Source organism: Trachurus trachurus (genome assembly GCF_905171665.1).
Source record: "Trachurus trachurus genome assembly, chromosome: 1".
NCBI lineage: Eukaryota > Metazoa > Chordata > Actinopteri > Carangiformes > Carangidae > Trachurus > Trachurus trachurus.
Genome location: NC_139891.1, coordinates 13825204 through 13838519, shown reverse-complemented (window position 1 = coordinate 13838519; position 13316 = coordinate 13825204). Strand labels below are relative to the sequence as shown.

The 13316-nt window shown below is 43.4% G+C and overlaps 1 protein-coding gene across 1 annotated transcript in view; it reads right to left on the bottom strand.

Annotated features, from left to right (window-relative positions):
- Positions 1–13316, bottom strand: part of usp43a (ubiquitin specific peptidase 43a) — a gene marked incomplete at its 5' end in the record, with an annotated part of 96922 nt that overhangs the window by 82747 nt on the left and 859 nt on the right. The window contains one exon of the mRNA XM_083976565.1: positions 4235–4396. Within this exon, the coding sequence (XP_083832691.1) occupies positions 4235–4396 (162 nt within the window). The remainder of the gene's footprint in view (positions 1–4234; positions 4397–13316) is intronic.

The following is a 13316-nucleotide window of genomic DNA, read 5'->3' as shown; positions in this document are numbered from 1 at the left end:
CTTTGTCATGTGAAAAAAAAACACCACATTATAAAATATCTGTTTCCTAAACAGGGTGAAGATGTCAAATTTGTTTGATCAAACTTCACAGACAATTTCAGCTCTCTGAAGCCATTACAGGATACAGAGACTTTTAGTTGTCTACGCAGGTGGGAGGAGTGAGCGTGGGCCAAGTCCCCATTCACTAAAGGTCTGTGAAACAGACAGAGATGCAGTTGACACTGTTCAGTTTCTGTCAGCTCAGCATGACATGTATCATTCTAGGTGCCTGTTTCCCAGGCTCCGATGACAGACAGAGCAGTCAAAGTCACTTTCCTGCCTACCTCTGCCTCTACAGCCGCCCCTCCATCTTACTTTAGTATTTGTCCTTCAGCCCAGCTAGAATACCTCAATTATCTTGTAAAGGCTTTGTGGTAGGATCTGTATGGTCTTCTTTCTCCCCTGTTCATCTAAGAGAGTTTCCTAAGTGAATCAGCATGGGCAAAAGGACTTCTGCAAAGCACTAAAGAAAAAAAAAGACCTGTTTGATGCTTTTATCAAAGAAAAAGCTGTGAGCAAGAAGTCAGGAACTGTCTTCATTTTAAAGGGGTCACAGTAACAATACATGCAATATTCTGAGTTTTCTACTAATAACCTATTGAATGGGTTAATGAATGTCGGTCAACCCTTAGCACCACCTGCATGGATTGGACACAGATCAAAAACTATGACTGGAAACAACCAAGACGGAACAAGAGAGCAAAGGAGGGGACAGAAATAGGAACAGAGGACATGTAATGTAATGTGTAACGACGTGGCCACCTCTGTAAAATTTTATGCCACCTCCAACTCATGACAAATACAGACGTGCATCTCTGTGGAAAACTCTACTTTCTAAGAAGTGTTTCGCTTAGTAGATTTCTTTAATTTGTTACAAGTATGGAAACATGACGGTGCTGTATCCTAAACACAGTGCACTGCCAAATTCTGCCAAATAAGAAGGAAAGAGTAAGAGAAGAGCAAAGCTTCCCTCAGTTAACTTCCTCCAAAGAGTGCCTGTTTATTCCCTACAACAGGAAGGTGTCATACAGCACACTGATATTTCGTGGCTGTTCAACCAGATGAATCTTGTCTCTTTAGCATCAAACATCCAGTTTGTTAAAAAAAAAAAAGGTTTCCTAAATATCAGTTACACCCAGAGGGAAGTGAGGAGAACGAGTCCAGGTAACAGTGCAGGTATCACCTGATTGTTAAAGGCAATTAAAATGGCAATTAAAAAGTTAGATGCCAGAAAAAAACTGATAGATGATTGATCTCATTTAGCCAAATATCAACTGGAAAAACATTCTCCGGGTATAATATATATAATATAGGCTACAGTATGTATGAGGATAAATAATGTGAATACTTAGGATGAAATAGTGTATTTGAAATTGTTAAATATTATCCTCCTGGAAATGATTTGTGATTCAACACCTATATCTAGCCTGTAAAATATATCAGATCATAGACGATGGAGAGGTAAGACTGACACTTAAATTTGATTTGGTTATTATTATTCAGTCTTATTCAGGATTTATTAGTGGAGTGTATGGGACCATATTGGAGACTCTGCAGCAACGGCAGCAACAAGAGTAGCCTAACAGCTGCTTTATATGAGTGGGTCCAACATGCGCTGCAGACCATGTGAACATCTGCTGGATGAAAAGGACATGGTGGTAGGAAATGTAGGCAAACACAAATGAGTCTCATGTTGTCTCTCATTATATGTGAATGTGTTATGTGCAATGTGTGTTTATGCTAAATGTTTAAAATGTTTGTGTGTGTGTACAGATGAGGTGACCTGATTTTCTGAACCCATGACATCACCAGAGCAGGCGTGAGTGCACTGTAGTACATGAATGAAATCAATTTACGGTAAGGAGGGTGCTGGGTGGATGGGGGGGGGGGTACGTGAATTTTATTTCAGAAAATCAGACATGTTCCCTCCTGGTGCGAAAAAGCCAGTGATTTTCTTCTTCTCTGCCTAATAGCAGCAGCAGGGGGAAAGCCGGCTTTATGATACCATGATTCACTGGCAGCCTAATGAGAGCCGCACAGCCCTAAGCTCTTTATGTGGCATAAAGGCTGCCTCTATTAGTGCTGCTGTCAGAGAGGGGGAGCTCAGCACTGGGTGGCAGTGCACTGACAATTCAGCTCATAACATTAACTAATGGGACTGGGCGTCATCAGCTGGAGCCCCAGTGAGGCCCAGAGAGGAGGACGGACCAGCAGGTGCCAACAAACTCCAAGCTGGCTAGTTAGAGATGACACTACTTAAACATGCATTAAACACAGGGGGGCTTGTTGGTTAGTACCATCGCCTCCCAGCAAGAAGACTCTGGGTTCGATTCCCGGGTCCGGGGCCTTTATGGGTGGAGTTAGCATGTTCTCCCAGTGTCTGCATGCATTCTCTCCACATACTCTGCATGTTTCGGCACACTAGGTTCATTGGAGACTTTATTAAAGTGCAGTGCATGAACGTGAATGCGTGTGTATTGTTGGGCCTGTAAATGTGGCCCATGCAATAGACCTGTCCAGTGTTACTCTTCCTTCACCCTATGTCAGCTGTGATGGAAAGAAGGTAGGAAGGAACTAACTAACTAACTAACTAACTAACTAACTAACTAACTAACTAACTAACTAACTAACTAACTAACTAACTAACTAACTAACTAACTAACCTTTTTGAATTAAAATAAATGGCCAGTGCAGTTTTATGTATGGAGTCAGAGATGGCAGTGTTTCTAACCGGAGAGGATTTAGTGTTTTTACAACTTGCTGACACTCACTACTGCTTTGTCATTATAATACATATTTCAAGTTTCAGCTTAATGATAAGAATAACTAACTACTGGCATGACAAATAAACTGATGTTTTGGTGTTAATGTGTTGTGCAGAGGAAGTGTGGAACATGCCGTGCCAATGACAATAAACAGAAAATGGACGAAACAAAGCCAAAGGACAAATCAAAAGACTGCCTTTAAACAAAGCATCACTACACTGCAATTTCCTGTATTAGTGTATTAATATTTGTGCTCTTCAGTCCTATCCAGTACATTTATCTTCTGAAGGACAGATTTTACCGGCTTTTGTTTCTTGGCTAGAGTTAATGTCAGACAGTCATGATAAAAAGTCATCAGCTCTTGTCATGATGTGTCTGCCCTTCATTTGCTCCAACCATATCACGTCTGGTCCTGGCTCATTTCCAAGTGGAAGGTTGCAAGGTGAATGTCCCACATCAGAGACAAAGAGGAACAGAGGGGAAGAGAGGGAACAGCCGCATCCCTCTTCATTGCAAGAGCCCATGCACACGCAGGTTCAGACCAAGACCCACCGGGTTTGGTAGAACTGCAGCAGCACTGCAACACCGACTCTTCACAGAAGCAGCTCCACTTGGAGCTCCAGTCTGGGACATTTGGGGTTACTAGAATAGCTGGCGTACCTCTTGAAAATACTCTGCTTTTCTGAACATGTGGGAAGTGATTTTTTTGACCAGACGTCCTGCTGCAATCATTTCACAGAAGGACAGCCATTGAGCGGACCATAGTGAGGTCTGTCTGCCATATAGTTCGTTTTATATTTGAAGCCAGATGGACTGCTCTCAGTACCATGGTCTCAGTGATGCACTCAACGTGATTCTGCAACTGAAACTGGATCATAAAAGCATCTGCTGTCTTGCAAAAGTTTAATAACAAAGTGAATTTTGACAGGCTTACAAACAACCTGAATGTGCCAGATGGATCCTGACGCTGAGCAGCTGGTTCCGGTTTTTCTAGTCATTTGTGGTGTTAGGAAAATTACAAAAATGAATTTGGAAAAGAAATAGGTCAGGAAGATTCAAGTATTTGGGAAGTGCAGAGAGAGTTGGAGAGTGTCATAAATTCATTGTCATCCAATAAGAAAAACTGCTGTTAGCAATTACATTGTTTGGGTGACCACAGCAGCGATGGGTTTGAGTCCCACCCTCAGCCTATTCATGTCATTCCCTGTCTCTCCCTGGTCTATCTTCCATATCTTTCACTGTTCTATGAAAACAAAGGCCTAAATACAGTACCCCAAAATATTAAAAGAAAAAAACTGATCCAGATTCATGGAAGTCTTAGACATGTGGCCAATGTCAGATCAGCAACAGCAGCAGCTGCAGTATGAATGATCACTGATCACATTTTAAACCACTCAAAGCAATAAAAAAAAACAGTGACGTGGACTCACCTTGGCATTAGCTTTGGTCTTGCTGTTGCTGCTGCTGTTGCTTTTATTGTTGGCGCTGGGACTGGCATCTTCATGAACCCTGTCCAAAAGCCAGAGGAGGAACTCGAGGGCATCGTGCTGAGAGTTTCCCCGAAACTGAGAGCCGTATTTGGCCACTATGCTCTGAAGAGAGGAGAGACAAATCATAATTAATCACCTTGGTTGATTTCAAAAGTCATTAAATATTGACGTCCTTCCTGACTAAATGAGGTCACGATCACATGCAACACGGGAAATTGTCATTTGTCAGTTGTAGTTCTGTGTGGAGCGTTCAGGGACAAGATGGAAAAAACCGTGGGTATTTCTCTCTTATCTCACTTACTAATGCAGAGTCATTTAACATCTGTCACACCTTATTTGGTTATGAAAAGGCCATTTAATAAAAAATCCTCATAATTCTCTTTGGATAGTATCGGCTGGAGAGATTTAGTGTCAACTTCAAGTCAGAGAGCAGGTGCAAAGTGGACAAAGTAGGACATCAGGAACAAAAACATCCCAACATTGTTTACTCTGCTCTCAGATAGGTCTGAAGACACCAATTCATTCCCCAGCGCAAGTAATTTATCATTTATATGATATCAGACGACAATGAAAAAATGAAATAAATTCCCCACAGCTCAAGGTGACATCATTCTGTTTTATTCAGTTAAGAGAATAAGCTCTCCTCTAAATATCTTCAGTCTTAGAAGATCTTCAGATAAAAACTAGCTTAAACTCTGTTGTATTGAACCCTCCCACTGCGGTTAATCATTAAATTCATACATTTATGGATCAAGTTGCACATTTATTTTTTCCCTTTTATTTTTCCAAATTAGTGGGGTTAAGCCACTCGTTTCAAATTTAATTTATTGTGCTGACCTGTGAAAGTGCAAGTGTCTGCTGAGAGAGAGTGAGAGACACACATTACAGTACACGCCATACCCACAACACTGTGATTAAAATGAAATCTATCATTAGACACAGTTGTTTCATAATAATACAATAACATTACAGTAACTCTAAATGTCATCATACTTTTCATAAACTGCAAGTTGTCAGATGTAAAACAAACAGTCAAGTCCTGACAAACCATTTTTACTACATTCAGGTTCAACTGCAACTCAAACATCCGGGAATCCTCCTTTTCCAAAGAAAATGTCAGTCAAGTTTAACTTGTTTCATGAATATATAAAGCATATCAGAATAAGACAGATTACTCTACTCATATCAACAAAACTGGTTGTTGCTCTTACTTAGCACTGAGAAGAAGTGAAATTACTTCATCCCCCTTCTTTCATGACTATTTAAAAACTGCTGCTGTACCTGCATCAGTACTAAAAAAAATCAGCTTCATCAGTATCAGAACCATTTGTGGTGTACAGAAAATATCCTCTGACATATTCATGACTCATACAGAGGATATCCTTAGTCCTGACAGGTGTTTCTAGAAAAACATCCAGTCTGTCTAATTCAATTATGAGGAAGTTGTTATGAGTTTATGAGTCAGACAGAGAAAACTAATGACAGCTCCAGCGCTGCACAAGACAGCTACTTCTCCGTCTCCACATCGCTCTTCCCTCTCTGCGTGTGACTGACAGGATCCAGGCTCTGCTTTACACCTCATTAAAAACCACCACCGCATACCTGCAGTATACCAGTCTCTAAATATAAACACAGTTGGTGAACCCCACCCCACTCCATCCCACCCCCCATCCGACGGAGGGAGACAGTGCGCTAATGAGCTTCATCACTATGAGGAAGCACTGACAGGGGATGGAGGGCTAAGGGACAGATGGAGAGAGGGAGTGGTGTGAAGAAGGAATACGGGCAGCGTTTCAACGGACCCACAACATAGGAAAATTGCACAGACAAAAGCTTAGAACAAATCAAAAGGGGGGGGGGGGGGTTAGATAGAGGGCAAGAGCAGGAAGGAGGGGTTTCCAAGGTTACGAGATTCTGGCTGAGTGTGATGACATCAAGAGGTTACAACTTCATTACATAGAGGGTGTGACTTCTGCGCTGGTCTCATCTCTGCTGTTTTTCTCCCCATCACTTTTCTGTGTGTGTGTGTGTGTGTGTGTGTGTGTGTGTGTGTGTGTGTGTGTGTGTGTGTGTGTGTGTGTGTGTGTGTGTGTGTGTGTGTGTGTGTGTCACAACTGGGAATGGCAGTTTTGCTCATTGCTTTGATTTCTGTTTACAGTTTTGTCTCTCAGAACATCTCTGGTGAAATGTACCACACAGCCTCAAAGACACTGAAAAAGATTTGGCAGAAGTGGCGAAGTTGTATTCCCAAGCATCAAGTCGTTTTTTTCCCCCCATTAATTGATTTCTTGTAACGGGAGAAATGAAAGAAAGACAGACAGACAGACAGGCAGACAATTCTTGAGACTGAGGCGTGCTGGAGATACACAGAAGAGAAAGGCAAATAGGTTGAAGGCTGAGTTTGTCCGCAGCTGACCTGAGCACAGCTCTGGTGGGATCATAAGTGTTTGTTGAGCAAACACTTCTGAGCTAGTCAAGGAGAGTATGAAGGTGGGTGGAGGGGTCAACTTGAAGCAATACAGTACCCGTGTAAGAGCTATTGATTAGTCTAGACTGAGGATCTGGTTCTCAGCCCACATCTGACTGGGCCTCCATGGGTTGAGGTAGGACTGAGGTTTGACTTAATTCTCTCTGGATCAAAACAACCTTTGTTTTGTTTATTCTTCAAATTAAAAGCATGTGAAACAGAAGTCTACGTAGGTTATTTATTTCATTTCAAACGAACAGATTACAGGAGGCAGAGTTTACATAACACTTCTTTTGATGATCCAATACGTGACTCCCATCAAGACAAAGTAATCAAGGGCTGTCAGCCTTTCCACAAACAAAGCAAGCATCAAAGAACGAAAAGGCATTAAAAGGTAAAGATAACAGAATGACAAAAGACAGCCATAAAACCTGCACAGACTCCACAGCAGGGGTCACGACCTCTCAGCGGTCAGCAGAGGCAAGGCTGCCCCCTCACAACATCCCCCTGCTTCCATACCCAGATGTCTGTGTGTGTCCTATCCTGCTGCCTTCGCTTCACCTCACACACCATTTCCTCCTCCTCCTCCTCCTCCTCCTCCTCCTCCTCCTCCTCCTCCTCCTCCTCCTCCTCCTCCTCCTCCTCCTCCTCCTCCTCCTCCTCCTCCTCCTCCCCTGCCTCCATCATCCTACTCTTTAACAATGACGGATCAGAGTCCTGGCAGGCCAGGAATTTACTATAAACATGCATCAAGAGAATGACCTTCCTCTCTCTCCCTAAAAAAATCCATTTACACCTCCTCACCTCATCGTGGTCCAGCCTGCCTAACAGGCCCACCTGGAATCCTCAGAGACAGGCGAGTGATACTGACAAATCAGGACAAATTATGACAGGGCATAACCTCAAGAGGAACCGCACGTACTCTTCTTTTCCACACAAACACACACACACGGTGACGGTACCCCGTCTGACCCCACCCCCCAATCCCCACAGGTGTGGCTGGGATGAAGCTGGATAGGCTCTGTCATTGCTGGCTGCTCCATTTACTGTTTCATTTTTCAACAGCCTGGTGTTTTGCCGGCTCACCTCTGCTGTCAGAACAGCCCCGACGCAGGGCAGTCATCACTTACAGCCTCCACTTATACCACTCCTTCTCCCCTCACGCTGTGTTTTCATCCATCCCTTTCTCTTTCACTCTCCCTCCCTCCTTCCCTCCACACATACACACTCACAGTCACACACAACCTCACTGTCCTCTTTCCTTTTTCCTCTCTTTTTCTCTCCTTCATCATATGAGAACAATTCCTTTCACTAATCAGCCCCAGCTGAGCTCCTGTCCATTACCCCTGGATCTCTCTCTCTCTCTCTCTCTCTCTCTCTCTCTCTCTTTGCCGTGTAAGCACCTGTCCTTAGCTTCCCTCTCCTCCTACCATCTATCCAAGTGTAAACCAGTCCATCCTACTCCTTCCTGTGTCTTGTTTGGCCACAGTGGATTCACCTCCAGAACAGCTGCAGACAACAGACAGGTGTAAAAACGCTACATTGCTGAGAAGCTTGGAAATCCCTCAATAAAGGTGTCAAAACGCCAACACCGAACAGAGCCAGCGTGTCCACAGATGTCCCCCCCCCCCCCCCCCCCCCCCCGTGTAGGATTTATAAGCGATCAGTAAGAAATAAGAAGGGATGAGATGTGATGGAAATAATCGCCTCTGAATGGTTTACAGTCCAGGGAGGGCTCCCTGGGCTCTGCTGAAACTGAGAAATTGACACTCCAAGGATTCACAGCTGGATACGCTACTGTGTGTACACAACTAAGGAAGCAGTGCCTGCCAGGAACTGTATGAACATATAATATGCTGTTTCAATGTGCTTGTTCTCATTGAGGTAAAGTAGGAAAGTCATCCCAGACTCTCCTCCATGATTGGGTGATGGCAGTCTTGCATCCTAGGACAGTAAAGGTTGATTTATTCCCATGTCTTGTATCATTCAGGCTTGGTGCATAAATCATGGGAGGGACGCTAAACCTGGAGGAAAATGGTCTCATGTCTTAGTTCTTACAGCGATAAACAGCACACAGACACACTACTCCCTGTGTGTCTTTACTGCTTCTTGTCACAGCGGTGTAGGTACAATGAAGTTTGGCTCACTGACTCGTACATGCACGCTGCTTCCAAACAGCATATGGTGGCTCTGTTACAGTACTCATAAGTGGTCTAGCTTGAGTGTGTTTTTCTTTTTTGCACGTGGGATGAAGTGTTTCAAGTATTATTACTTCACATTCACTTCAGCAGCTGAGACATACATCCTGCTTCATGCTGCATTATATACATTGTGTGCTTAAAGGCGCGGTGGAGGTATAGCCTCAAACTGTTTACACTGCTGAAATCTTCCAGGAAAAAAAATGTTCCCCATCTGTTCCGCTGAAAAAGCGCTGCAATCAAAATGAAATGAGAGGCAGCCCCACTGTGCAAATTCAGCACAGAGTCCAGGTGGTACATGTCCCCACTGCTATCTGCGTGCATGCAGAGTGTGTCTGTCTGTAAACACTGATACATTTTCAGCACTGAGAGTGATAATAAGAGTGGTTTCTTGAAGGAGAGCAGAGACAAGTAAAGACAAACAAACCATCAGTCTCAGCGATCTGCCTCCCTGTCACACACTTCCTGCACTTCCAGAACAAACAAGACTACGGTACTTAACGCACCAGGCTTCATCTTCCCAGCTGAGCTCCTCTGGCCTCACAGAGCTGCATCCTGTCAAGCGTAAAAAGATGAATCCAGGCTCCACACTACAACTTCTAAAAGTAGTTACTGTGTTGTTAAATCCTTTAGGTCAGGAGTGTAAAGTAGTAACAGGAGAGAGAGAGCTCCATCATCGAGATAGATTGATGTAGACAACTTCTGGAGCGACCGATATAAGGACACCTCATCCCTCCACACTTCATCAACATCAAGTGTGTGGCAGGGCTGTTATGGCAAAGTTGGAATTGTTAACCTTTAAATACAGCACCTTTATTTGGCTGTAATCTAGTTGCATTTGAGAGCACATTTCTTTCATTCAAATTCATGGTGACTCTGAGCTTTTACTGTAACATATACGTAGAGGAATCTAAGGAATTCTTGCAGAGGGACGTCCTTTTCTTTTCTCATGGTACTGTCCAGGAGTAATTGACATGTGAAAACAGATAAAGATTACTTTAACAGTCTACTGATCCACAAAGTTAAACTTTTTACACAAATAATTGTATTGTGATTTTACAAAGTCTGGTATTATGTGTTAGATGAATATGAATTTTAAATGCTTTCTTTATTTTGATTTTCTTTTGTTCGGTTTTTTTTTTAACTCAGTGAGGGGTATAACTAGGCACCGATTTACTTTGATTTGTCAAAGGCATAGGAAGTAGAATAAAACTCCAAGTCAAACTTTTACATTAACGTTAAAGCAGATATCAGCTTCACGGCCGTTTCGGCTAATGCTGCGTTCAAGGCAGGCTTTTGAAACCGTAAGTTACAGCTTCAAGTCACAACTACGACTTGGTAGCGTTCCAGGTAACCCGTAGCTCGTGTTTTTACCATCCTGTTGTCTGTGAAAGTTCCCTATAACGGCCACTCGTAACTTCCGACCCGTGAACTCGTACCAGATCGAACTGGTATGACTTCACAGGAAGGAAAAACACAAAGTACGAGTTTCTTTGAACGCACCATGAGTTAGCAGCCCCCGCCCTTGTCAGGCATCAATTGGTCCTCGTGCTACGTCACCACATTCACGCGCATCCCTTGGCTGCACACACAGCCCTTCATGCCGTTCTCTCTCCTCATTGGATAACACTTGTATCCCACAAGGAAAATTTTCTCCTCGGGTTACAGCAGAGCAGAGTGACGGAGAGACTCGTGTTTAGACTGAAATACTTCATGTAAGTGATTGCTGACGGAAAATAGGACTATTTAGGACTTATATTAACAAAAACATTCCACTGATATCTGCTTTAAAATGCCCTGTGTTGTATCTTTGTAAAAATCCTGAGGTCACTCTGGTATCTTCAGCTGAGACACTGTGAATTCCACTGACAGGCCCATGACCCCTGTACACTCTCAAAGCACAAGAAGTCAGAAAAAGACACAAATGTTTCTTTCTTCCTCTCCTCTTTGCAGGCCAGTCCGTCTCTATAAGCCTGGAAACATTCGTAATAATGACCATTTTGTCTGGTTACACACTAGGAGGAAGGGGAGGGGTGGGGGAGGGTGTCTTGTGGGGGATCACAGGGGGTGGACGATAAGTTTTGTTTACCAGCAATGTTTCTTCCTCCCTCTTTCTCGTTCCCCCTTCCTCTGAGTGCACACCATTGGAGGGGTCTCAGCGGGGGGCATCCTCCTTTTCCAGGCTGAATGCACTTGCTACAGTAAACATCCTCTCCCCTGCTCCAGCCTGGGATGAGCAGACAGACACAAATCACTGTGTTGATGCAATGGGGCGAGGCGAGAAAAGGGGAGTGAAGGACATGCTTTCTTTTCTCTTTTTTTCCTCCTTTGCATCCAGCCATGATGAGAAGTATTAGAATTAAACAGAGGTATCGAATACCTCAGTATAAAGCAGCTGATTCATACAAGCTAATATTCAGTTTTTACTTCCAGCAGGTGGACATCACAGTGACCGTTATCAACCACTGTGTTAACCCATACAAATGTTACATGAAATCAATAGGCAGATTCACTATATTTCTTCATATATTTGGCACTGTATACAATACTAATGAAACACCAAGACACTGTTCAACACAGGTAAACATGTATAGTAAAAACTCACCCAAACCATGTGTGATTTCATGGTTTTCTCATCAGTTGCTATTATTTCTAAAGTCTGCACAGTCCCTATGAGTGAAGCTGTATGTGACAAGAGTTTGATGTCTGTTCTTTAAATCTAACATGCAAGCAGGTGCTCACAGCATTAATGATCCAGAACTCTGTCACTTCTTTACACATCAAAACAGCATCCAGCTCTTTTTTTCTGTATTAATCACTGCTTTTCCCTTCCCGTTTTGGAATACCCTGCACTTGCTCACACACCCATTACTAATACATGATGAATGTCTGGTTGTTGAAGGAGGATGAGGAACAAAGCAGACATCCAAAGTCACTGACATGAATATCAACCTTTTCCATCAGGGATGAAATATTGCACTGTCTCCCCCAAGAGAAAGCTAGAGTGATTGTGTGTTTTTGCGTGCATGTTGCATACCCCCCTCCTCCCTTATGACTTCCCCCAGGCTGTTGATGCAACAGAGTAGTTACTAACTCGGTAAGCCTGCTGTTTGACTGCCATCCAACAAGTGCAGAGGGAAGGCTGGAGGCCCTGCTGCTCCGATTCACAACATCCACGACCACGAGTGACAACAGCGGCAAGAAGGATTCTGTTTCTCACTTGATGAGATTTAATTTCCCGATATCTGAAAGGTAATGGTGCACGTCTAATGGGGCCTCGACTGCTATCACATTTAACAGTTGTGTAAATAAGACAGGAATGCATGACTCCCCCCTCCCCTGCCCTTCACGTGACAGTTTGGGAATGCCTGCAAACCAACCTGAAGTCAAGCGGAGACAGTTCAACCTGCGTATAATCAGTAACCACATGGCATGCGCACACAATAACACCACTGCCTCAACAAACAACAATAAAATGTTGCTCCCTCAGATGACTAATGGTTGCCTCCAATCGCCTCTAACATATTCAAACACAACCAGAGTGCCTTTCACGGAAATGGGACACACAGGTTGACCGTTGCCCTCTGAACCACGCATTCAAAGAAGTGCACACCTTACGTGTGTTTTCAAATATTTGCTTTGCCAATACACAATGTAATAGTTTGTAATGCTGCTGCTCAAGAATCTCAGAAGATCCTCCTGACAAATAACATCCCCTGCCCTCTCTGCTACGGCAGAGCACGGGATGCATAAGTTGCACGAAAGCCGATTACAGTAATAACTGTGTGCTGAAGTAAATACAAATACAGTTCAGTTAGTAACCAGGAGGAATGTTGATAAGTAATTTAACCAAATAATAATGATGACAGCTCATTATCCAAGGCTGGAGAAACCTGCAGGTGATCCTGAGGCACAGTTTTCCTGCTGATCTCCTACTGACCCTGTGTGTGTGTGTGTGTGTGTGTGTGTGTGTGTGTGTGTGTGTGTGTGTGTGTGTGTGTGTGTGTGTGTGTGTGTGTGTGTGTGTGTATTAAAGACATCCAAGTACCCAGAAACCCAGCAGTTCTCCTGTGCTTACAGTGCCATTACCTGGTCACTGTGGTTTGATGTCAAGTAGTTTGTGGTAATTTGATTCAAAGTGTCTTAAGGCTACATGACAGTGTTTTTAAAAATGCTTTAGAGGAGCACATTCCCCCTACAATTGTACGGTTAATGAAAAACTCAAAAACCAATTGACACCCGGTTAACTCATTGCTTTTCAAGGCCCCTGGGTCCCATGCATGCTTTGTCCAGGTGGGAATGTAACCTTATAGCTGAAGTTGAATCACATTCTTAATTATAGCCAATGAACCAATCA